This window comes from Plectropomus leopardus, chromosome 10, assembly GCF_008729295.1.
Source record: "Plectropomus leopardus isolate mb chromosome 10, YSFRI_Pleo_2.0, whole genome shotgun sequence".
Lineage (NCBI taxonomy): Eukaryota > Metazoa > Chordata > Actinopteri > Perciformes > Serranidae > Plectropomus > Plectropomus leopardus.
Window position 1 is genome coordinate 30,952,594 of NC_056472.1, and position 26,235 is coordinate 30,978,828.

General features: G+C 40.1%; 1 protein-coding gene across 5 annotated transcripts in view; it reads left to right on the forward strand.

The window, feature by feature from the left end:
• sema5ba (sema domain, seven thrombospondin repeats (type 1 and type 1-like), transmembrane domain (TM) and short cytoplasmic domain, (semaphorin) 5Ba) overlaps positions 1–26,235 on the forward strand; it is a 226,256-nt gene that overhangs the window by 70,302 nt on the left and 129,719 nt on the right. For all 5 annotated transcript variants that reach the window (XM_042495042.1, XM_042495045.1, XM_042495043.1 and 2 more), the window contains one exon: positions 20,014–20,241. In XM_042495042.1, the coding sequence (XP_042350976.1) occupies positions 20,061–20,241 (181 nt within the window). In that variant the 5' untranslated portion in view covers positions 20,014–20,060. The remainder of the gene's footprint in view (positions 1–20,013; positions 20,242–26,235) is intronic.

The following is a 26,235-nucleotide window of genomic DNA, read 5'->3' on the forward strand; positions in this document are numbered from 1 at the left end:
TTTTCACAACATGAGGTGTTTATTGAATCTGGTGACATTCTGTCCTGAGCAGTGGGCAGGCTGCGAATAAAGTTGTTGTGGTTCCTGAAGGAGACTGGTACAACGAGTGATTATACCCTCAGGGTGTGTGTGTGTGTGTGTGTGTGTGTGTGTGTGTGTGTGTGTGTGTGTGTGTGTGTGTGTGTGTGTTTGTGTGTGCGTGTGCGTGTGTGTGTGTGTGTGTGCGTGCGTGCGCACTGTAGGTGTGTACCACTGTGGGTGTTTGCAATATGGGTGTCCCTTAATGCCCACCGTCCAGGGTGAGCGATCAGGGCAGTCTGTGGGATTGAATCCAGCCTGCTCTGCCCAAACACAAGACTCTGCATCAGGCGGAGGGCTCTTTTCATTGCCCCTCTGTCTGTCCCCGGGCATGGCTGCTGTTGATGGGATCATGGCTTTGGATCACTACTGCTAATAACACTCTGCACCCCTCCTCTTTCTAATTGGCAAGGGGTATTGCCTGCTTCTCACAAACACAGTGCTTAATTGCCATGTCAGCAAAGGCGAATAACAATCACCTGTGTGGAAACAGGAGGAAAGTATTGCTTCTTGCTTTCCACCTTTTTAAATATTTTGCTTTATGATCGAGTTGAAACAATCGGTTAATCATTGAAATCTTGTTCTCTTGTTCCTTCTTGTAGTATTTGCTCCATGTCTCTTTTTTATAACACTGCAAAAGGGGAACATTTTGGTTTTAGACTTTTGGTCAGACAAAAGAAACAAAACAATAAATCAATTGATAAGTTGGAAGTAGAGAGCGACCTTGAAACACAGTGAAATGAATAACTATGTAATGCCAAAGTGGTTGGTGTTGTAACAAAATTTTAGAGAACTTTGACCATCTCTGCCACTCTAAAGAGGTTTTTAGTCTCTTCATATATATACTATATTTTAGTTTAACAGCACATTTAGATCCCAGCACTCTCATCACCCTTGTTTCCTGCGGCTGTTTTCAGAAAACAAGCTCTGAAAGATTCTCTGTACACGACCTGCCTACCACCAGACGGCACACAGATAAAGTTAGAGACAAGCTGAGGAAGAAAGTGGAAGATATTTTTCTCAGAAGTTGATGGAAACAACTTTGGCATTACTTTTTGTTGTTTTGAGACACCTGCAATCAGTCCAGTGAGACCAAGAATATGTCCCAGTTCAGACAATCCCGGGTCTGAAATCCACAATACTGCTATAGTTAGGTCAGCCGGTATACAGCCAAACTAGGCTAGCCTGCAAAAAACAGATCATAAACTAAAGTTTATGATCGGTGATTATTGTCTCGATTCAGGTGTTGGTCAAAGCCAAAATATGTCTAAAGCACGATAAACTGAGGAATAAAACCCAAACTATACAGAAAAGCACATACAAATGGTATATGATATGATTCAATATATGATTTTGATGTGGCTGTTTTCTCGCCACGTGAAAATAATAAGATAGCAGTGTTATTTTGACCGGCTCTCAGCAATATAGCAGTTACACAGAAGATAGAAAGCCTTTATTTGGGTCAAATTGTGCGAAATTTTGCCCTTCTGTATGTTAGTAGATGGCTTGAAGGTGCCCTCTTAGTTAGGAGCATGTGGCCAGGCGTTATACACCTCATCACACCTTAAATTTCATTGTTTGTCATATGTTTATGCCTGTGATCCAGCGATAGCTGAGGCTGTCCATCTGTGTGTCCCATTCTTGCCAAGGCAATATTTTGAGGGAATTTCGTCAAATTTAGCACAAATTTCCGCTAAGATTCCAGGATGAGTCCCTTAAGAACACCTTTAGGGAAGTTTTTCTAATTTGGCACAAATGTTCACCTGGACTCAAGAATGAACTAGTTAGATTTTGGTGGTCATTTGCATCTGTCTCAACCTTGTTAACTCGTTATCTCATTTGGCACAAACATTCACTCAGGGTTAAGGATGAACTGAAAAGATATTTGGGTTCAAATGTGCATTTGTCTCTTTCTTGTACAAGCTATATCTCTTGAACACTGTGTTTGAATTTCTTTAAATTTTGAACAACCATTGAAGTAGACTCGAGGATGCACTGATTAGATTTTGGTGTTCAAAGGTCCCTGTGACCTCACAAAACATGTTTTTGGCCATAACTCAAGAATCCATTCGCAAATTATGACATTTCTAACAAATTTCTAATAGGATATAATGATGAAGTACTGACATTTTATGTCCAAGAGGTCAAAGTTCAACTGCGACATCATAATGTTCTCCACAAAACACTTTTCTGCACATTTCTCAGCATCTTTACTCAGAAACAGAAGGGGAGACATTTGGTCAGATATTGAATTGATGACTCTTATCTAAGCTGTCCTCCTTGAAACGGTGCTGATCGTATAGATGTTTTGTGCTGCTGTGGGGAAGATGTGTGTGAAGCATCCATGTTGTCACAGACATGGATGTAAACTGCAAGTGTAACTTGACTGGTGTGGGGAGGCGTGCAGTGTGGTGGTAATTCTAGTTTTAGGTGTGTTGTGACAAAATGATCGAGTTGAATCTGAATGACATCTGTGGCAGCGTTGGCTCAGAACTGACTTTGGTTTACTTCAAACTATATAAACCTTCACTCATGGTTTTTAATATTCATTGTTCTTTAAGCATTTCAAATACTCAGGTAAATATCATCACATACTTGGTGGATATCCAGATAAGGCTGTAATGATTATTACATCCGTGCAAACAGTATTAACACACAGCAGCAGCTGCACCTTGATAATTAGCTGCACAACAGTTTAGTGTGCTTCTCTATGTATGTTTGTGTTGCATACTCTACTCACTGCCACCACACACTGTGTATCTCTGCAGTTTTCTCTTCATATGAAGTGATATGTTTTTTCATCCGGGCTCTTTTTGAAGTCGGATGTAATAAATTTGCTCATCAATTACACTGTCTGGCTCGGCCTTCTGTGCGTGTTTTGTTTGGTGTCCGCTCCAGTTAATTAGAACAGAGCGTGTCGTGTCGTCCTTGAGATAGCAGCTAATAAGTGCGAGCTGTCTGAATTGTTGCCTACTAATTCCTGCTTTGCTCTCCTGGCCGAAAGGAAGTGCATGCGGAGTGGAGGGGTGATCCTGTGTGTTGTAAATAATACACAGGCAGTGATCCTGCACTCTGCGGGTCATCTGTGCATCCAGAGGGCGGCCTCACACAGAGGTCCTAGCTGCTACGAATGAATCAGTCCAAATGTTTTTGTTCTGAGACCTCACATTAACACATTATTGTGTTGATGTGTGAGCTGCTTTAGGATTCCTCGCATGGTTTGTGACATTCTTACTCCTTGATGCTGAAGTGAAGAGATAGTCGTATGCCACTATCTTATGTTATCAGCCGTTATCAGGCCCGCCGCCATCGCCCTGCTGTGTCTGCAACTCGTCACAAAGACATGTTTAAGGCATTTAGCAGCCCAAACACCACACACTGAAAGATCTGCAAACATGCTAGGTCCTGGAGGAGGGCCAAGAGACCACCATGGTCCATGAATGAGATTGAGGGTGTCTGAGGCAAAATTAGCTTTGGTGTAGAGATAATGTGGAATTTCATAGCTGACGGCAATCGTTATTGATAAATATTTATTGTGGTTTATACAAATATGATAACAGATAACATTATACTTCCAAAAATGTACGGCTCTAAACTTCTGGTCGATCGGTTGACATGCTCTTGTTCAACCAAATTCTCATTGGTTGGACAATCGCTTTCGTTACTTTAATAAGGCTGTGTGTGCACCAAAGTGTTTCTTGTCCCTGCTCGAAGAAACAGTTATTGTTTTTCAGCACTTGTATTTTTCTCCTGTGAAGGTTGACTATATAACAGTATCATCTTATAAAGATTAATTGAAGACAGTCCTTTTTAGCAACGCATCCCAGGAGTCATGTTTGACTATTTTAACTAGGATTTTTGTTTTATTTTATGTTATTTCTTTTCTTTTTTTTCTTTTATTGGTTTTAACTCAGGTGTGATTTTACGTTTACTGGTTTATTGGTTTATATATTATTTTATTTTATGTTGGTTGTTTTACTTGTGTTATCTTTTTTTAGTCTGTTTAGTTTCTTTTATTCTGTTCTTGGTTCTTTTATTTATTTTATTTATTTAAAGTATTCTCTTTTAATGACTGACATTTAGTATTAATATTTTATTTCAATTCAACATGTTTTTTTAGCAGTTCTGACTTAAATCTTTGTGTTTTTACTGGTATGTTCTTCATCTGAATTATTGTTATATTAGTTTTCAGTGTTAGTTTTAATGGATTTTATCCACTTCTATGGTCAGTTGACTGCTTTGCCTGCAACTTCTACCTCGCACTTTGTGCTTCCACCTTGAATGAAATGTACGATATAAATAAAGTTTTGCTTGCTTGCTTACTATTAGTCCCGCCCCTTCTGCACTCGGATTGGACGGCTGGTGACAGTGCAGGTAGACTTTCAATCTACAAAAATGTGATGGCAAAGGCCAAATTTTAGTTTATTCTTCCTCCGTTTTTTAATTTGATGTTAATCAATATTAGTTAACACAGTGAACTATAATTATTATTGTTTTTGCTTTTGTTGTTGTTGTTGTTATTGTTGTTGTTGTTGTTATTATTTTATTGTGCTGACGGGCCGCAGTTCAATTTCTTTGAAGTCATTTATCTGACAGTGACATGATTATACTTGCAGTGTTTATTCACAGTCACAGAATCGCAGTTTTTACATTAGTGGACATAATTATACTGTCAGCAGATAAAACATTCATCCCTGGTAATTCGTGTGGTGAACAATATTGTAGAATTTTACTCTGTAATAATGACGTTAGGATTTGTTTACTACATTTATGTTATCATCAATAGCAAAGACAGAGTCAAATGACAAAATCTGAATTAGTGGACCTTGAAACAAATACAAAATTGGTCTTTGAGGTTCATTGAGCTGCAACTATGCTTGTTTTCTTTATCAATTAATTGTTTACGCCATGTAGCGTCATGCTGTATGGACATATGCCTGCTGCAAGCTCTCTATAGCATGGTTTATGTTTGCCTTAGTGTCCCAAGAGTGAGGTTCACGCGTGAGAAAATGATGTAATCACCTGTTTTGCTTTGAGTGCAAAGCCCCGAAAGTTGTAACAGTGCTTGGTCATGCACCTGTAGTTTTGTAACAAGGTGCCCGCTGGGCGCACAGTGCTTTTCAGTTAAACAAGGAATATTTGCTGAGCAAATTCCCCTGTACAGACATCTCCATGACTCTTTATTGAGAGACCACAGACAGTTAAATGGCCTTAAATTATTGGAAAGAAATAGCCAACACACTGGGGAAAGAAGAGGCTTTTTGCTGCAGGGCGTGACAGAACATGAGAGATTGTTGTAAAAGTGCACTGTTCTGCTTATCCACACAGTATTGTGTTCATATGCTTCCTAGCTTTTCAGAGCATATTGCAGCGAACAGCGTCTGATCCAAAGGGATCAGCGTTGGAAATTACCTTTTTTGTCCACCTGCCACCATGGCTGGTGGACTCCAAAATCTACCAGCCACTCAGTAGATTACCATTGTCGTTTGGGCTAGCGACTAAAGCAAATAATGTGTATATCTTCACATTGAGGAGGTTGGAAACTAAAACGTTTTATCATTTATATTACTGATGAATCACCCAGAAAAGAGTCCAAACATGGTGACTAAGGTTGTTGCATTTCTGTGAATCAATTTGTTAATTAGTCAGCTAACCGATTCCACACTAATTGCTTTACGTGTATCTATTGGAGGCTGATTCAAGTTGAAAAGTTCTGACATCCTGTCTTGGAAAACTTACTATATGTGAGAGTACAGGCAGACTCTTCGGTTGAACACCCTCTCAGTCAGTCTGCACTATAGACTTCAAATCAGTTTTTTTGTTTTTTTTTTCTGAGCAAAGAACACAAGCTCGGCAGCCTGGATAAAAGCTCACTGCCCCCTCAGACCAGCCTTTTCTTTGTGACCTTTGGCTCTCCAATTAACACCTTCCTTTCAGAGCATCAGACGGCCCTCTTTTGTCGCCGTGTCAAGCCAGAAATGTGTTGGAAAGACCTTTTGTTTGAGTGGTTACTCATGTCCCTGCCTTTTTGTTCCCTAATAGCCCATAATGTGGGCACTGTCCCTGTGACCCCGCGCCTCTGACACATGGCTCCGCTAAATAACACAGAAAAGGCCTCGACTGTGAAGACCGAAAATGTACAAGAAATACAAACTTTGTAATATCAGAATGCTCTGAATACTAAATACCGTGGTAAAATTGGTTTTGTTGATTAGAATTGAACTGATAAATTTGATAAAGGAAGTAGTTTAGTTTTAGTCGTTTCAGTTTTTTTATCAAATGGGTGATGACTTACTCCAACAGGTAGCTTGGAATATTGCAGGGGTTACTTGAGATTTTTTTTAATCTTTAAAAAATCTCAGTTATGCATAACTCCTAAAATATTCATAATCAGTTCTGTCAGCTGCTGCCATAAACAATCATATTTGTGATTATTTTGTTCACTCTGTTTCTAACCCAAATTTGTTGCGCTGATGAGGGAATACTCTGCTGAAGAAATGTTGTAAAGGGGGTACATTGTTGGAAAAAAAATTCAGCTGATATCTGCCTGTAAATCTTTGACCTCTACAAATTAAGCACTAGTTGCTACGCCTTGTACATGTTGCATACTGCATGTCAATAAGTTATGAGCAGTTTCACCGAAAATAACTCTTCCATTCTTTGATTGTTTTGATAAATATTTAGAGGCAAGAGAAGGTAAAAACATACTTCTTCTTTTCAAAATATACTAAGACGAGAAATGTTTGAAAAATACATAATTCCATGTATCAGATGCTACTCTTGTCTTTTCTCCTGTCCTGTAAAACATTTTAAGTTTGTCTTGTAACCCCTCGCAAAAGAAAATTTACTCTACCACAGTGTTGATAGGGGTAACAGAATCCATTGATCTGGATCGATGTATCAGTTCAATGACAATCGATCTACGTTATCGGATTTTAGTCACACAGTTATTCCAAAATTCCCATGGCATGTTTGTGTCGCTGTCAAAATAAGAACATACGTTTACAAAGACTAAAGCAAATGTGAAGTAAAAATAAAAAAATGTACATATAATAAGTGAAGATTTCCTTGAATAAAGAAAGGCGTAGAATTGTAACTTACAACATTTAAATCAAATTTTCATGTTAAATAATAATAAAAGTTCATTTTTAAAAATGAAAACCAAAACATTGTTATTTTGCCCTTGAAATATGTATGTTTCAGCTTTACATCTTTTTTTCAAACAGACTTTTGGTCAGAAAATAAAGATATCAACTTAGGTTCTTTGTACCTGTAATGGGCATGTTTCACTTTTTAAAAAAAATTAAATGTTCATGTTAAATTAGATAGTCATTGCATATTAAAAATGTCTAAATTAAAAAGGGTGGGATAAATATCTACTGCTCTACATTTTTAAAAGAATAAGGATGAAATATCTCTCTATATATTATATTTAAAAAAAAAACTGTCCACATAACAGAACTTAAAAAGAAAACTGTTGATTTGTTTGGTAAATGACAGATAAATCAATAATTAAGATAGTTGTTGTGTAGCTGCTGCATGTAGATCTTCAACGTCAGGACCTTATTTCTTGTAAACTGCTTCCTTCAGCAAATTAGATTTTGAAAAAATGCATTAAATTGCACCGGCTGTTGATTGCTTCCAGTGAATATCTTAACACATCATCAGCGGAGATTAGACTCATTTTCTAAGTGGCAAATTGCTTTTTTAAAATTCCTCATTTGCAGCAGTGTTGTACTGTACAGCAGCGTTTGATTCGTCAAAGTTGGCATTTACATGGTGCTTTGAGACCACTTTGGGATTGGTTTTCCTGTGAGGCCCACTGCAGCCCGCTCTCTATAATGCACCGGAGCTCAGCCTGTATAGTAACTCTCTAATGTGAAACTGGTGGCCAAAATTGAACAGTCTCTTACTCCCCGAGCTTCTCTGAACTAGTTGGGTGAGTTCAAATCAATACAGGCCCGGGGGCTCCGAGTTCACTACAATGAAACAGTATCAGGTAGACACAGAGAGAAATGCAGTCGATAATATCACATTATGGTTTGCGTGTGTGTGTGTGTGTGTGTGTGTGTGTGTGAATGAAGGTGTGAGACCGTGGTTGACAGTGCCAAGTGAAATCATAATAGAGTTTCTGAGGGCCAGACAGAGTATGTTATTACAGACTGGGGATGTGGAAAGGTATAAAATGGCTGGCTGTTACAGGTGTGTGTTTGAAGTGGGAGGCTGGAGTTCAAATCTGTGTGTGAGTGAGAGAGGGGGAAGAAAACGAGACACTGAATCTTCCCCACCCTCAGCAGTCTGTCAATCAAACCATGTAATAACACTGCAGTTTGATTTGCCGTTTACTGACCACTAATAGCCATCTCTCTTTGGCCTCAGCCCATTACGCTTCAATCAAACTCTTCCCCAATCACTCCTCGTCAAGTCCCACTCTCTGCTGATTGTTACTACAAGTGGCACGTTATTGAGATGCACCTTTACAAGAGGCCGCCATTTGCTTGGTTATCTATTCAGGGTGTTTCCACAAAGACTTAGCCATTTCAAGTTAAAAAAAATGCAATGTTGACAGCTGTAATCAGGAGCTTTTTGAGACTGGACTTTGTGGTTGTAATTTTCTAGAAACACTTTTTTTTTTAATGAGAGCTTGTGCTGCTTGGTGGACTTTATATGGGCTAGATGTTTATTTCTGTTGAAATGTAGAAGTTGTTCCAACGACTCACAGTTTTAAAAATAACTGTTGTCACCATAGACTACCAAAAAATGGATGTAGCCTCTTTTTGGTTTTTGGACTCCTGTTTTGCAGCGTCCAGTTTGAGTTTTTCCAGCATCCTTGCAGCAAATGCCAGAAAAAAAATTGAGTTTCACAAACACATCAGAGATCACAGAGATTCTCATAGGAATTAATGGACTTCAGGGTGACTTTCATACGTACACAGAGCTTTGAGGAAACATGGTTAGTTACATAAAAAAGCTCCCCCCGTATGGTTGTCACTAAGGGGGAAATATGCTATCAAGACCAAATCCTTTTTTCGAACCAGGCTATAAAGGTGTTTATTTCTGCTGTAAAGTTAGGCATTTTAATATGGGGGGGGTCTGTGAGGATTGGCCTGCCTCCAGTGCCCATTTGATGAAATGTAGTTTATGCGTTGGCTTAATTTTTCAGCCCCCAGGGTTGCTGCTTGGTTGTCAGTAGGGCTGTTATATAATCAGATTGTCACCATGTGAAAAAAAAAAGACAATTTAATTAATATTTTAATTTGAATCTCGTTTCTGGATTCTAAAGCATATTCCTTTTTGCTAATGCAGAATAAAAGAAAAGCTGCAGAGATGATAAAATACTACCTTTTTTACCAGCAAAATCATTGTCAAGGTGATCTGATTAGTTCTCAGTCAAACATTGAATTGACTTGATTTATGATTAATTTTAGGGAATTATGTCAGTCTAAGGACACCTCTGCACTAAAACACTGCAGTTAATCTGCCCTGTGACTTCAGTTACAACTGCTCAGATAACTTAATGCTGTAACCCTCATTTGAGGGAATTAATTATGTAATTTGAGGACACGAAGTAGTAAGTTGAGGGCAGGAGTTATTAATTCGATGGAACTAATTACTCATTAGTACACACAGATTATGTATTCAAGGATACAAATTGCTAATGTGTGTGCACAAATGATCACTGCCTGGTTTGCAGAAATAAAAACGATCTGTCGACAAAGCACTCTTAACTGAAGGTCTACTTACACACTTTTGGGAGCTTTCAGCATCATCTCACTGTCTTCATTAGCAGAGGGAGTATTTTTAGTTGCACCTGTAGATTGTAACAGTGTCTGTGTCCAATGTTATGTTATGGCTTGCTTACAGTAAAGTTCACTGTATCTACTTAAAAATCATGGTGATTAATTGTGTTCAGAATTTCATATTATCACTTGTTATAGAGAAAATAATTTTCAGTTATTTAGAGAGTGATTTCAGATATACATATAACAGTTTTGTGACAATGAAGCAGATTTAATCTAGTGTAAAAGTCAAAATGTGTGGAACAAGTGAATAAGTAGATCTTAAGTAGAGAGGACTGTCTGCTGCTGTGTATGTTGTCAAAAATATACCGTCAGCCTTAAAACTGAATGAGAGACAAAAACAGTTTGACTGTTATTATGTGATTCAGAAGAAGATGTTGGCATTGTACATTTCTGCGAACCATCGGTATGTTTATATAAAACAATGGGATGGTGTAACAACCGGGTTAGATGCCTGTTAAGCTGCAGAGCGCTGTTTGAGACCAAACAGTTTGTTATTTATCAACCATTGCTGTGTTTCCACCAGAGAAAGTGCCACGTAAAGCGTTCTTTTTTCTTTTTTTTCTGCGAGACATCACTGCATTTCCTGCTGAGCTAGTGGCACCAAAAAATGTTGCTTTTTTTCCGAGACATTGCTGCATTTTCTGCCATGATAGTGCCACAAACAAATGGTTGTTGTTAGCAGAGACATGACTGTGCTTTTTGCTGGGATAGTGCAACCAAAACCAAGTATTTAAGCCAGAAAATAACCATAACCAGGTGGATTATTTTGTGCAGAAATATAGATAGATAAATAGATATACTTTATTGATCTCAAAACTCAAGATCTTCTTTTTGTTTTGTTTTGAGAAACTTTATAAATGTACCACAGTGTTGTTTAAACTTAAATAAACTTTAAGTACCAATATATCTGCTTGCATATACGTAAATGCCTACATTGATTTTGGGAGTTGGTAGTGATATATGCACATAATCTATTGGAAAATAATGAAAAGAAATGGAAAAAGACAGAAATTCCCCCGGAAAGAAGGAAAATAATGCACTAGAAAGGCACACAGACAGACAGGTAATACAGAGAATGTGTTTATCTCACACATTGCACACAGAAATATTTACACACCAACATAACCACAAATGTACGAACAAAATGTGTGCTCACATCCTGTCTTTTTCTCTCCGTCCCTGTATTTGCTGCTTCCTCTCACATCACATCTCAGTTGACAGTTCCCTGGTTATAAGAGTGTATCAGATGCCACCTTCCCTCGGGCACCACAATGCCTTGATACCAGCGCAGCCTCTGATTTGATATCGGACATAATCCAGACTGCGCCTGCCACCTCATCAGCCCTGTCACTCAATGTTGTCACCCAAACACACACACACACATACACACTCTGTTGTCTGCGGTTCGAGGTCAGCCCTCCCTCAATCCTATAGAAAGACCCTTTTTCCAGTTGTGCCTGCCTTCTCAAGCATGAGTGGAGTCTCAATAACAGGAGATGCTTGCCGTGACCCCTCAGTCGCCCTTTCTTTTTCCAAGAAGAGAAAGAAAAAAAACCCTCTATCTCCCTCCGTAACCATCTTTATCGCACATTCCTGCGTGCTTCCCCCAAGTGTGTTGTCTACATGTTCTACCCTGTTCCCTTGAGACTCTCATGAGGCCCCTGTTGCCCCTGCCCACCCCTCCCATCGCAATGCAGGCATTAAAGAGATTGGTGGGGTTGAGCTATTGAAGTGAATTAGACATGGTCAATGTAGCCTTGGCTGGACCAAACCCCCTGGGGGAAGAGTTGAATAGGATGGGAATATGGTGGCAATATGCATCTGTGGAGAAGTTGTCGGCATTTATCACAATGTTGCAATGCTGGTTTGATTTGTTAGTTTGATTAAACAGAGGCTTATGTAAACACACATACTTTATTGCAATGATACTTAACTTACAGTCTGCAGGCCAAATCTAGCCTCCCTTAGGGTGCCTGGTGGCCCCCCCAACCATTTCTAATTCACAATAAAAATAAAGTGAATCACACTGGGAATTGTTTTTGTAACGTTAGTATGTATAATGTGCCAGAGGGCATAAAACAGCATCAAAATAGAGCCTTTTCATAAAAAAAAAGTGCCAGTTGGGGATCCCCCACAACCCCCAACACAGGCTCTAGCAAAGACCCTAATATCCTAAAATCCTAGAAATGTCCTAAAATCCTAGAAACATCCTAAAATCTTAGAAATGTCCTAAAATCCATGAAATGTCCTATAGGTTGAGAAATGTCCTAAAACCCTGGAAGCATTCTAAAATCCTACAATGTCTGAAAATCCTAGAAGCACCCTAAAAACATCCTAAAATCTAAGAAATCTAAGAAATGTCCTAAAAATCCCTAGAAATGTCCTAAAATCCTAGAATCACCCTAAAATCTTAGAAACATCCAAGTCTCAGTAACGCCCTTCATTCCAAAAAACCTGCTAAAATCCTAGAAATGTCCTAAAGTCCTAGAAATGTTATAGAATCCTAGAAACATCCTAAAATCCTAGAAACATCCTAAAATCCTAGAAATATCCTAAAATCCTAGAAACTTGTATGGCGCTGCTGCGACTGGCCACCTGTCATTTATAGAAGTTGTCCCTAAGCAAAACAAGTTGTGAATTCCTGCTTAACTGTTTTTTGGCTTCAACTGAAACGACAGAGATTAAATGACAAGTGTGAAATGAGCCCTGCTGTTTCTTGCTCTGTTTAAAAACCTGCTTGATTTACACTTAGAATTGGAGGCATCGATCTTGTGTTTAGTTCCTTGAGGAAACAGGTGTTATTTCCTTCTGTTGTAATTCATTTTTGTGTGTGCGCGAGAGAATTCCTGAGAGCCTTTGGATGAGGAGGTATTGGTATTCCTGTGCCATACAAGCTAATGATGAGCGTTGGGAGGATCGTCGGCAGGCTGTGTAGGAACACATTTTTCATGCACTTAAAGCTCTGGAGGGGCTTAACTTGAAATCCTGCTAAAAGATGCTTAACAATGATGTCTAATCACTTTTAACAAATCAAAGAAAAAGGGAAAAGATTCCTCCTCCGGGAGCTTCGCTGTAGAAATCACCAATTAAATTTCTTATCTGCTATTTGTGATGACAGATTTTTCTAAAAGCAACAAACATTGATTTTTTTTCACCCGCTGGCCACACACACTTCCTTCCTTGTCCTGCTCAGAAATGGCATAAAATAGGCACTTCCTTAATACAGGCGGCAACTGCTTCCCAGTGGACCAGAAGCAATTTAATCAGTGTCGTAATAGATTCTGATGAGATCAGGCTCGGGGAGTTAGCATTGAGTTGTAATTAGAGGTACTCCCCTCGCAGGGTAGGTTGAAATGAAGAAGCAAACCGCCAGCAAAGGTGCAGTGGACTCTGGAAACCCTTGGACCATAACCGTCTCTAGAGCGATGGAAGAAAGAAATGAAGGAGCAGCAGAGTGCAAACCAAATAAGGAGTGATAAGAGGAGGAGGGGGATAAAAATGAGATAGGGGAGAGGGTTTTACAACTGGTACGAGGAGGATCAACACACCTGCCGAGAGGCCCTGCTGCCCGCGAGGAATGTGATGGGCTCTGACAATCGCAGGGACGCATTTTTGAAAAGCAGTAGTTATGGCCCTCCTGTCTGCTCTCTTTCCTTGAGTCTTTTCTGCAGCTGAAGGCGAACTGTAATACTTGGAGCCAAGGCTGTTAGGATGAACCATCTTCTGACACCAAAGTTTCAGCGAAATGAACAAGGGAAGTGAGAGGACAAACTCCTTGAAATAGGCCTGTTTCTTCATCAGCACTGCACCTTTTCTCCACTGCCCTGAAAACCTAATTTAGCTTTCCATTTACAACCCAGTTACCTGAAGAAAATGAGGGCACTGTTGGCCTCTGCAAAACACGGATATGTTGTATTTGTGCATTTCATACGTTTCATATCAGCATGTCTTAAGTGACGTAGGATAACAGCTGACTGTCGTCGGGTGGAGGAAGGAATGTTGGACAGTGAGACACTTGCCAAGCTGTAGACAAGACCAACAAACCACAAATGTCATCGCTTCTTCTCAGCGGCTTTTTCGCCACCAAGCAGGGGTTGATGATAATGACCTATTACTGTCTTCCCACTGGGATAATAATGCATGATGCAGTTGTTTTTTTACAGACATCACCATGTTTCCAGCCAGAGTAGTAGCATGAAAAGTTGTTTTTTTCTTCAAGACATTGCTGCCTTTCTAGCCAGGAAAGAGCCACAGTTGGGGGTTGTGTTTTACTGAGTCAAAGGCGTGTTTCCTGTCAGCATAGTGGCAGGAACTCCTCTTTCAACCTGTAGCAGGTTCGAGGACAGATTTTAATTTCTAAAATCTACCTTGCACCTTGTACCTTGTGTAAAAAGCTGTAGTCTTTCAAGACATTGCTGCATTTCCACCTAGGATATTGCCACGGGGTGCAGTTGTGTTTTACTGAGGCAAAGGTGCGTTTCCTGACGGGATAGTGCCTTTAAAAGCTATTGTTTTTATTGAGAAATTGCTGTGTTTCCTGCCAGGATAGTGCCACAGACAGTGGTTGTTTATTTGTAGAAAAACTTGTCTTTTTTCAGCCTGGATTGTACCTCTAAAAGCAGTTTTTTTTTACATAGTCATTGGTGTGTTCCTGCTGGGATAGTGCCATCAAAAGTGGGCTTTTATTCTATTGCGACATCTCTGTGTTTCAAGGTTGGATTCTGCCACAAAAACTTGGTCTTTTCCTAACCATAACCAAGTGGTTTTTATGTACCTTATCATCTGTCAGCTACAGCGTTGTTGAATTGTAGTTTTAAAGTAATTGCTACATAATAAAATGTAACATACGTTCGGTTTGCAGAATTGTACAATGCCAACATTTACTCTGGTGATCAGATTGCCATTCATGACTTACAGCACTGCAGCAGTTTTCTTTGTCGCCTTAGAAATGATATCTGTCATATACAGCACATACAGATAGCATCTAATTTTAACACACATCGCTCACATTTGCATTCTTCAAGCGTTTCATTGTCCTAAGCACTTCACTTCCTCATACAGTGTTGCATCAGTGGGCAGTCTGCCATCCAGCTCCCCCCGGGATACTGTTGAGGTCTGTGCCGAAATACACTCAACCTGGTTCCCGCTGCCTGACTACCAACTCGCCGCTCTGTTGCCATAGATACGTGTTGGCATCGGCAGGGACTTATGAGAGCCTGCGCTCAGGAAAGGTGGAGATGTACTGGATGCAATCTGGATAAAGAGTGGAAATGATTTTTTTAAAAGGAGAGCTTACCTTGTTTATCTAGGTTGAGCCTTCCAGAATTATCCCAACACGAAGGCGCTGTAGACTTTTTTTATTGTGAGCCACTGGGAAAGAAAAAAAACCTGAAGCTGTTGTAGCCTACTGCTTTGGGTTGTTTACAACAAGCTGCACCATGCTGAAGCTTCCTGGTGAGATATTAATGCAGTACACCTTAACAGGAAATACACTGCCTCTGGCTTTTAAACATTTAGGTCAAGTTGTGTGTCTACTCTAAATTGTCAGTGTACACAGCCAGAGGTTACAGAGGATACTTACTCAAATATTTTACTTTTTAGGCAGTGTTACTTAATATACTATGAGTATTTACAATTTGACTTTGCTTCCAGACTCTGTGCTTTTTACTCCACAACATGTTAGATGAAATTACCCATTTTTTTGTCACACAAAATTCATCTTTACTTAATATCTAAATTACTACCTAGTGATGGCAGTGTCTGCAGCCAAAAACTGGCCTGATTTTGGGGTGTATGTCATGCAGAGTTTCAGACAAATTGAGGGACCAGACATGACGGGACCGATTTCTTCCAGAGTTTGGGTGTGCAGATTTTGGGCTGATGCTGGGCCAGATCATGTTGACTACCTGACATTGGCGATTCAGATTGTGCATCCAACTTTAAAGAACTGGTAAATATCTGTCTAATTTGTCAACTTTTTTGCAAGTGCATCAAAAAACGCCCTTTTTTAGCTGACTAACAGTGTCAGTCATTGTTAAAAAACAATTCTTAAAAATTATGCGACTGAACCTGACTGACAATGAGAAGTTTTGCACTAAGCAAAAAAAACGGTCTGTCAATACAGTAATAAGAATAACTTGATCAGACACGATTTTACCTTAAAGAGATCACCCTCTGTCATCCATGCAGACAGAGTAAATGTCAGCATGTATTTTTAAAAGTTTTGTATAATTAGAAGGGAAAAACAGGTCTTTGGAGAGATATCAGAAATGTTGCTTCTCGTCTCTGCAGCTGGAGGGGCGCGTTGGTTTCTGATTCGCCATGTTTCAAACAAATGTGTGCTACAGCCTTTATGTTGTGGGAAGACAGTGTCATCCCCGGGGGCACTCTATTACCAGCTGATATGACTGACTGCAGGACTCTTTAAGTATCTGCATCGTGTTGGTACTTTTAAACAGGACTGGATCTTCTACTCCTCTGCAAACACCATTTTCACAGCATTAAGGCAGTAAATCTCCATCCTCACTGATCACAAAGTTATTGACAAAGAGACGTGCCTGGACATCTGTTGGTCCAATCCACACAAGTGCCCTGTAAGTCCTCAGCAAATACAGTAGTACACCTTTAATCGACTCTTTGTACCCAGCAGGATGTCTGAATGACCGACTGATGGGCAAACTCAGGGACTCCTCTTAAAAGTGTATCTGTGTGTGTGTGTGTGTGTGTGTGTGTGTGTGTGTGTGTGTGTGTATGTGTGTGTGTGTTTAGGTAGACAGCTCACCCAGTGGTATGGATTGTTCTGGCTCCTTGCTGACAAACTTGCTAATCCAGAGCACAGCGGGACAGGAAATTGGATGGACTCTATCAGGCCTCTTTAGAGTGGCCTCGAAGAGCAATGCTTGGTATAAACACACACACACTCTGGAGTGGATGTCGGCACACAGCATGTGTCAGTCCTGCCCACTAGCTGTGACCCAGTGCAGAGTTCGACCAGCTGTCCATAGTTGGATTTTGCCAGTTTTTAGAGACTCTGTGTGTGTGTGTGTGTGTGTGTGTGTGTGTGTGTGTGTGTGTGCGCACCTTCTTGAGTGACATGACTTCTCTACAGAATTTCTTGACATCCACACACTAACCTCATCCTGCTGCTGACAGTGCGGCTCCCTCTGTGTGTCCATGCCAAGATAACTCATCCACTAAACTCTTACAGCAGAACTTGCAGCAGAGTCCCGGTCATCTGTCATGATCTCCTGCTCTGCCCGCTCTCAGTCCAGCTTTTAGACTAATGAGAGGATTTGTAGAGTCGGTCTTTGACTTTCAGGACTCTGATTTAATGTGAATTAAGCACCTGCCAACTCCACTCCTGCAGATGATAGAAATAAAGAAAATTGGGCGTCGTAGTGGGGAAAACTCATACCTTGTAAGCCTAATGTTCCCGGTTTGATTTCACTCAGGAACCTTAATCGTGTGTCATCCTGCTCCGTCTCTCTCTTCATGTTTCACGTCATTCTCTGCTGTCAGGTGCAGTAAAAGTGAAAATGTCAGAAATAAAAATGAATGTAGAGTCTCCTGAAGTATTAATATTCTGTACAAATCATTCCGAGGCTGCTCTTTGAAATCCCTGGTTATATCGCACTGCTTTTTGGCAGTATTGGATTTTTTTGCAATGTGATACTATGCCTCATTTTTGCAAGAATGAATACACTGATTAAGAAAAGAAAGGATTTTGACAAATAAGAGTTTTGAAAAATAACCAGGCAAGTGTGTGCACAAAGCCGCAAAAAAGTTCAGTAAAGTGTCCAATTAATTATGAAACAGGCAACCAATCAGGAGATGCTAAAATTAGGAACATATGGCCCCAGTTTTTAGAGTTGATTAAAAGCATTGCTGCAGGATTTTGGGCCTCAGAAGTTGCTTTTCTTCACTTTGTTTGAAGAAATGCTATTTAAGTTAAAAAAAATGATTGCAGAGAGCCCCAAAGCCTAAATAAAAAGTTCAATGTTATTAAAATGTGCACAAATTCTGACAAATTTAGCTTTGTTAGAATTTGTTTTTCAGAAGTTGTAAGATGCACAGACCTTAACATCATTATCTTTTTTCACTTTTTTTTTGCTTGAAAGAAATGTCCCAGACTTTCAAATTAAACAGAATCTCTCAAAAAAAGTCCCCATTCAAGCATGAAAGTGTTTTTCTTATCTGAAATCTACAGTGTCAAATGTTGGACTCATGTCAAGTAGCAGTAACACAGATCATCTGCATTCAGGTGTAGTTTCTGTTGTGTCCAGCTGATTATGGAACTCTAGACTATTTATTTGCTCTTTTGAACTTACAAACATTTAAAAAAAAACCTGTAGTCCTGCTTTTTAGCATCGACGGAGAACGTGAGCTAGACTTTTGAGTGCTATGTGATCGCAGAGATCACGCTGTAATGTGATGTTGTCTTGGTTTTGGTAACAGGTAACAGAACCCAAATGCAGGGAAGCAGCAAATGGCAGTTGGAGCTAAAAGGCAGGTTACATGGTCGTCGGGCTGCATCAGTCTGCACACAGGAGATAATATCAGTCATCAGCACCCAGGTGAAGGTAACAGGGGTGGATCAGACACTAAGATAGGCCCAGTTGATTGAAATCTTCCCCTTTGAAATGGGACAGCCCTTTAAGACCCTTATACATCATCAATATCTGTTGATGGTGTTTTCGCAAACAGACGCAACTTTGGCAATAATGGTATTTTTCTGATTAAGATAGAAAAGCGTGACAGCAATTGATTCGTCCAGAACTGACGTTTCAGGCTACCAATCAATAAAACAAGTCTGCTTCATTACCATACACTAGTGGTGCTTTAAATCTCTTTTCCATAAAGATTTTAATTGTGACTGTAGTCGTTTAAAAGTCTCTTAAAAGTCCTGTTGTGTGCGGTAGACATAACAGCGAGCCCTAAAAAATTATCTTGAGTCCAGTGCAAAGTGCACTGAATACTTCCACCTGTTTCATCAACAGTATGTCTGTTGGCAGTAGCTTGGGGCCTGTTGACTCCACTGTTTTCTAATGACAAACATGGGCACTCTGTGCATTTGCCTAATTAGTTACCAGCTGTAGTGAGAGGGATAATTGATTACAGGGCAAGATGGTTGATTTGCAACTCAACCAAGCTAATAATTTGTTATTGATTGAAGCATTAGTGAGGAAAAACACTACAGAGAGATGTAACCCAGCCAAAGTGCTGCAGAAAAGTTGATGCTCTCAGTTTTTAATCTACTTAAATGATATTACACCTCGCTAAGCTAACATTGTAAGGAGCGCAGGGCGGCAGATGATGAACTACTGGTTTCAGCTCAGCACTGTAGACTCATATGTTATGACTGGAGGAGATTACATTTACTCAGGCAGCATGAGTGTGTCTGCATGTGTAGGAACGTTTGTGTATCTGCTGGCTGGCGCTGCTTAAATAATGCTGCGATACGGAGGTCAGAGGATGACTGGGTATTATTCATGTGCTGATATGCATCGCACATGTGCAGTAAAATGCCTTTTGAGCATACAGCAAGTTAATAGTTGTGCAAACATTTTTGCAGCAGAGCCACAAATTTTAAGTGAGCTCATTTCTGCTCCATCGACTTGTGGAAGCTTCTGCCTCATTGAACAGTCCACTACTGCATTCAATTTTCTAATTTTAATCAGCCATTAAATTAACTCCCAAAGTTTAATTGCACATTTTAAGTAATTATCTCGGGGTCAGAGGTTACGTATTTCTTTGAAATGGCTCATTGCTGAAGCGTAAGAGTTTTCTGGACAGTTTTTCCACTCTGTGTCCTTCACACCTTCCATCTCTCTCTCTCTCCTTTTTCTGTAATTTAGTTTGCTCAGCTTTATATCTCGTCTTTCCAGCCACCCTCTAGTTACCTAACATCCTTGCTTTCATCCCACGGATATGTCCTTTTTACCAAAATTTTATACCTTTTGCATTATATTTTCATTCTCTCTCTGTTCCTCTGTGCTGGATTCAGAGCCCACAGGAATTGAAAGTTGGAGAGAAGAAATGATTTTGAAGTGACTCAGAGAGAGATTTTTTTTTCTTTGAAGCCAGGTGTGAAAGAAATGTTGCATTGAGGTACTGAAAGTCTTCTCTTCTCCAGCTGTATCCCAGAGGCCCACCTTGGCAGTTAGAGGAGAGGTCATCACCATGACAGCGTCCTCGCAGGACTCCACCCCCTCGTCTATGGCCGGCCTCTTCCTGATCCTTCTCCTCCTCTTCCCAACCGTCTACACGCAGAACTCTGCCGCCCCGACGACCCCGTCGTTTTTTGACCCACTGACCAAACCCGAGTGCACGAAGAAAGAACATCCAAAGGTTTCCATCCAAGGTCAGACATCTCTATAACTGTTTAAACATCAGTTAGCACTGTACTTTCACAAGGACACAAGAAAACTGTTTACCTGGAGAATGGCAGGAAGCCAGTAATCATATTTCCCTCTTATCTTCTATACTGTTGTTGAACTATGAGTTGCTTTGAGATTTTAGATTAATTACCAGTTTTTACAATATATTTGGTGAAAAGTAAGAGCGCAGTTCTTTCTCACAGTGCAGTGTGTTTATAAACTGCATCATACTGAATTTATTCAGACTGAAAGAAGCTGCTATTTTTATGTCTCGCTGCCAGCTAAGACTGAGGCTGGAGGCAGTATGTTTTCACGTTGGCCGGCCAGCTGGCGCATTCTTGTGAACGTGATATTTCAACAATGCCTCAAGGGACTTTCTTCAAATTTTGCACAAATATTAACTTGACTCAACAATGAGCTGATTCGATTTTGGTGGTCATGGGTCAAAGGTCAAAGTCACTTTGACCTCATAAGTCTCATTCTTGTGAATGCAATATCTCCATAACACATTGAGGGAATTTCTTCAAATTTGGCACAAAGTTTAGAGTCGACTGAAGAATGAGCTGATTAGGATTTGGAGTTCAAAGGTCAAGGTCACTGTGACCTTGCATCCTTCTCATATTCGTGAACACAATATATGAAGATTGCCTCGAGGGAATTTTCTGAAATTTGGCACAAATGTCCACTTGGACTCATGAATGAACTGATTTGAATGTGGCGGTCAAAGGTCAAGGTCACAGTGAAATAATGATAGAAATAATTACAACAATGACAACAAGTATCCTCACTATATCTAAATAGTCAACATTTGATACAGCTCAAAAACAATAGCAGTACTATTAAAAACAGCACATTTGGTGACTAAGAAAGTAAAAAGGAGAGTTCCTCATTAGTGATCATACAGTCAGATATTATGTAACAAAAAGTATCCTATTTGAGAGGAGCTGGTGTGGATTTAATTATTTGGATACAGGGACCCAGTGCTCTAAATAATGATGTTGACTTTCATCCCGTCACACTGCTGCTCCTGCAGTTCTTTGTCTGCCATGCACATAAAGTCTTATTAGAAATCCAGTTAACTGAACACATGGCAGAGAAATAAAGCTTCTCCAGTCAAAATCTAGCTGAGGTAACCAAGTTATATAACCAATTATTAGAGAAATTGGTTTTCTAATCTGGAGATTTTACAGTAACCTGGCTATGCATGGGAGTGAATGAAAGTATATTGACTACAGCTGGACAATGCCTCATTGCTGCTTTCAGTTTACTGCTAAAATCCAACAAATTGCTTGTTGAATAAAAATAAAAACAAAAAAAGGAAATGATTTCCAACATACTTTTACTGAACACTGAACTGAGCACAAAAGGCTTAAAAATCAACAAAGGTTACATTTTGAAGTGCAGTTTAAAAACAAAAAAATCCTAGAAATGTCCTAAAATCTGAGAAATGTCTTTAAATCCTGGAATTGTCCTTAAATCCAACAAATGTCCTAAAATCCAAGACACGTCCTAAAATCTTAGAAATGTCTTGAAATCCAAGACGCGTCCTAAAATCCAAGAAATATCTTGAAATCCTAGTTACATCCCAAAATCCTAGGAACATCCTAAAATCTGGGAAACGCTATGAAATCCAAGAAATGTCCTACAACCTTAGATTCATCCTGCGACTGGCCCCTGGCCCTCTGTCATTTTTGCTAAAGTGGCCCCCAAGCAAAGCAAGTTGAGTGTCCCTGTATGACCTCTCGTGTAGGAAAAAAGGTTGAAACTTTTCAGCAGTCCAAGAAAAATCAATAGTACATGTCAGATTTTGGCATCAGGGCTTCTTGTTAGCTCTAACAGTCATACAGGAAGGGAGAAATTCTCTTCTAACTGCATCTTCTGTAAAAGATAATATAATGAAGCCAGAGGGGGTTCAGCTTTTCCTCTGGTCAAGATCCACTCTGACACCTAAAAGAGTGTTAAGAAACATTTTAAGATGATTGCGGCTGCCATAAGATTCTATGGAAGCTAGACAATAACTGACATAATAGCAGAAGTTATGGGGTTAATTTAAAAATAAGCCACAATATGCACACATAAAAATGTCAGTGAGAATGGGATCTATCTTAAACCTGGATCGCTGTTTGAAAGTTTTCATCACCTTTCGACAGGCAAAGAAATAGCGTGTGTGCGTGCTCTTTATGTGAATGAGGTTCAATGCAGCAGATTATTGCTATCATGTATCTCTAAGTGGACAGCTCTGCCTCAAACGCTGTATGAAAACCACGCATGTTTTCGATGTATGATAACGTTACACGTGCCCCTTTTTCACAGCAACAAAATAAACTGTTTTCATAAAAGTATACCTGTGCCAGTTGCAATAAAACCTCACCGTCTGGCACTCATGCAGGTCAGTGTGCAGCTATAAAAGAACAACAGAAAGCAAGAGGGGACAAGATAGAAATGATTGTGTAGAATAATGGCGCTCACTATCTGGCCCGTTCATCTGTACAGTGGGCCGAGAAACGAGGTCTTCCTCACGGCGTGAAATGGAACAGAACAGTTTGGGGCACCGAATCGCAGATAGATATGGCAGAATGAAAGGTAAACACGCACAAAATTGCTGTGTTTATTTTTGAATAGGGCTGTTTGTGTTCCCTCTGCCGAGAGCGGTGACTAAGATTGGAGGACCAAAAAATCGCTGGTGGGGATCAAGGGACAGAACACAAAAATGGAAGAGGTGGCCAGGAGGTTTTCTTGTGATTAGAAATATACTCTGCCCCCTCCAAACCACACTGCAGACATTTCCTCAAGTCTTTTTTGCTTTTTCTGCAGTATTGCTCCTTTCTGAGCCTCCCTTTGTGCCCTAAGGCCAACTCACCCATGTTGTAGGTCTGAACTCTGGCTAATGGAACTGGAGACGGAAATAAAGAGCTCTGTGCCATTTGTTCTTTTTTTTTTTTTTACTGCACTTTCTGTGTAATGCTTGAAAACTGCGGCCTCTTGTATTGGATTTTCAATCCATAGAAGCGGCAGAATGTCCATTATCATTCCTCACAAAACCGAGTCGAGGTCACCTATATGCTGAGTCTTTGCGTCTGTCCTGCTTCACCCGCCAGGCCTCCAGATGTCCAGATTAGCCCGAGCTCCACCGGTGCTTCACTTCAAAGGCGCGCCACTTGAGAATGGCTCTCATGGCAGGGAGCTGCAGGGCTGCTGGCCTGTCAAAGCCGGCGGAGCAGGGCATTATGTGGAGGCAGCCGTATAGAAAAGGCCTGCACAATGAAAGTGTCAGTGAGAACCTGAGATTAGCCTCTGTGATTGATGAGCGTTTTATAGCAGCTTGTTGAAGCGCTGCCTCGGTCACCTGGAGGAGAGCAGGGAGCCGGCGAAGAACATTTTACAATGGGCATCCAGTGTGTGCGCTAAAGTATACATGCTTTAAGTAATTGTTTTTGTTTGTGTCTGCATGTTTGACTGCCTGTCTAAGTGTTTTTTTTGTGTGGCGGTCTGTTTCTGTGAGATTTAAACCTGGTGGTGTGTGTCTGAGCTGAGCGGAGGGATCAGCCGTCTTGTGGCTCCTGACTCGGTCCCTCCACTGGAGCATGCTATCTGCATTTAAAGCCCGGCGCCATCCTTAAGTATTTCTGCTTCGGCTCTGTGGAAACTGAGCTGAATTTGTCATCTGTTGGAACAATAAATTGATACATCTATGACGAATACCTAAACTGTTTTAGGTCTGTGGACAGATGATTAAACCTGAATATCTCCCAGGCCTTTTACTTTCATAAAATACTTTAAAAAACTTTATCACAACTTAGTTTTTGTTTTCGGATTGTGCTTTCAGTCACGATGGAGAGTCTGTAATCCACGGTGAATGTTTAAAACTTTTACTGTGTACCTTTGTTTTCTTTATTGAATATATTTTTTGGTTACCTGTGGACATTTGCATATCAACTTTAAAGTTGAACTTGTTTGCAAATAGTTACTGATTTACTTATCCAGATACAGATATAGAGTTTCTGACCAGCTGGTGGCTCTAAGTCTAGTATTTACTGTTTTTTAGCTTTGTTTTTGGTCTCTACCAACTCCACGAGGAAATACCAGCCTCTTTAGCTGTTAACTGTGTCTGTCTGACATTTGGTGCTGAGCAGGTAGTGATGTTCTTGTGTTTGTTTGTTTTTTTGTGCTTAAAAATGACACCATGAGAGCAATGCGACTGATATGCTTCGATTTGATTTGATTTATTCTGAACATGTAAAAAAAATGTAAAGAAATAATTGTACATAAATAATAAATTCCAGCCAAAAATTACTCAATTTACATGTGCAAAAGGTGTAGAAAGAAGAATAAACTTATTTAACCCAACTTCTTTACTCAGTAATCAAATTATTATGAATGACTACCTCATGGAAATCCTAATCATGCCATATATGTACCAGCGTGCACATATACACACATATATAAATATTCACAATACTTTCAATTAAGGATGATAACAATGAATCGATTAATTGGTTGTTCAGAATTTAATCAAACATTTAACTGATTAATTGATAGGCTATGCAGTGCTGTCAAAGTATATGAAATATGTTGCTGTGAGCTTTGATTGAGGAAAAAACGCATTTGGTATTCTTTGAAATATGCAAAATAAGAATCTGTTTTTATGTTGTTTTTTTTTTCAAATAATGAAAACAGTCATTAACAGGCTGACTATAGAGAAACGAACATATTTATTTAAACATGTTTAATTCTGGTGTTAAGTTGGTGTTAAACATGGGGCTCTATGGGGTTTTGACTTGCTCTTAAATCCAGCCTCAAGTGGCCATTAAGAGAACTGCAGATTTTGGCACTTCCTTGTTGGCTTCATTTTTCAGCCCCTGAGGTTGCTGCTTGGTTGAGCATCAAACCTCTCCTTCAGCTCTACTTTGACAGCACAGCGCCACCGTTTTTCCAATTTGCTAGAACACACCGCAAACACAGCGTGCTGTACGTGTTGACATCCGCTCTTCCAGTAGATTTCCCAGCGATTTATGTCAACCCCACCGCCGATGCAGGGCAGGAATACAGCATTGGAATCACGTAACCTCCACCCACAGGCACACACTGTACGAGCCGCCAGCTCATGATTTAGATGGATGATACTGGCTCGCAGCATAAGACTGTGGGTCTGATAAGAGCATGGCATGAGGGCAGCGAGTGAAACGCTCTGAATCTAGATTCGGAGTCTGTTTTTTTGGAATTTATGGAGTCAGCCGTGCATTATGTTATGAGGCCCAGAGAACCAGTTTAGATTGTGTGTGTGTGTGTGTGTGTGTGTGTGTGTGTGTGTGTGTGTGTAAAGGGGTCATCATGGTTTATAAGACAAATAGATAAACTCTGCCCCTTCATCACACACAGTGCAGCAATATCCATCAAGGCAACAAGATGTTTCATAAGGGAGTTTGTGTAGGAAAGTAATGGTTGATAATAAGACCTTTGGCTCAGGCTTTGCGACCTCCTTCAGAGAGAGAGTGGAGGAGTTTTGTGATAGATTAGATGGCTGGGTCATCTGCTCCGCGCAAATAACTCTGAGGAGAGGCAAAGGAGAATAGAAACCGCCAGCATCGTTGCTCATTTCCTGTTCAATACCTTGCAAAACTTGTCTTTTCCATTTGCCTTTTACACCCTGCCGCACGCCCTGAACTATTCTCTCTACTCATCTTATCTCCTCTCCTCTCTCATTCATTCTCCTTCTCTTCATGCTCGTCGTCTTGCGTTCTCTTTCTTTCCTTCCTCCTCATCGTCCCTCCATCACCTTTTCTCTCTCAGCCTGCTCTTTTTATGCCCTATAATAGGCAGAAAAAATGCTTCACACACTTTGTACGAGTCCTTCTATCTCTTTCATCGTTTGGGTAATGGTGCTGTCGTGTTGCCATCTGAAGGGCTCTTGAGCTGCATAAGAGCGATGCCCCTGTAAGACATAAATGTTCACTTAAAAGAAAAAGTATCTGGCACAG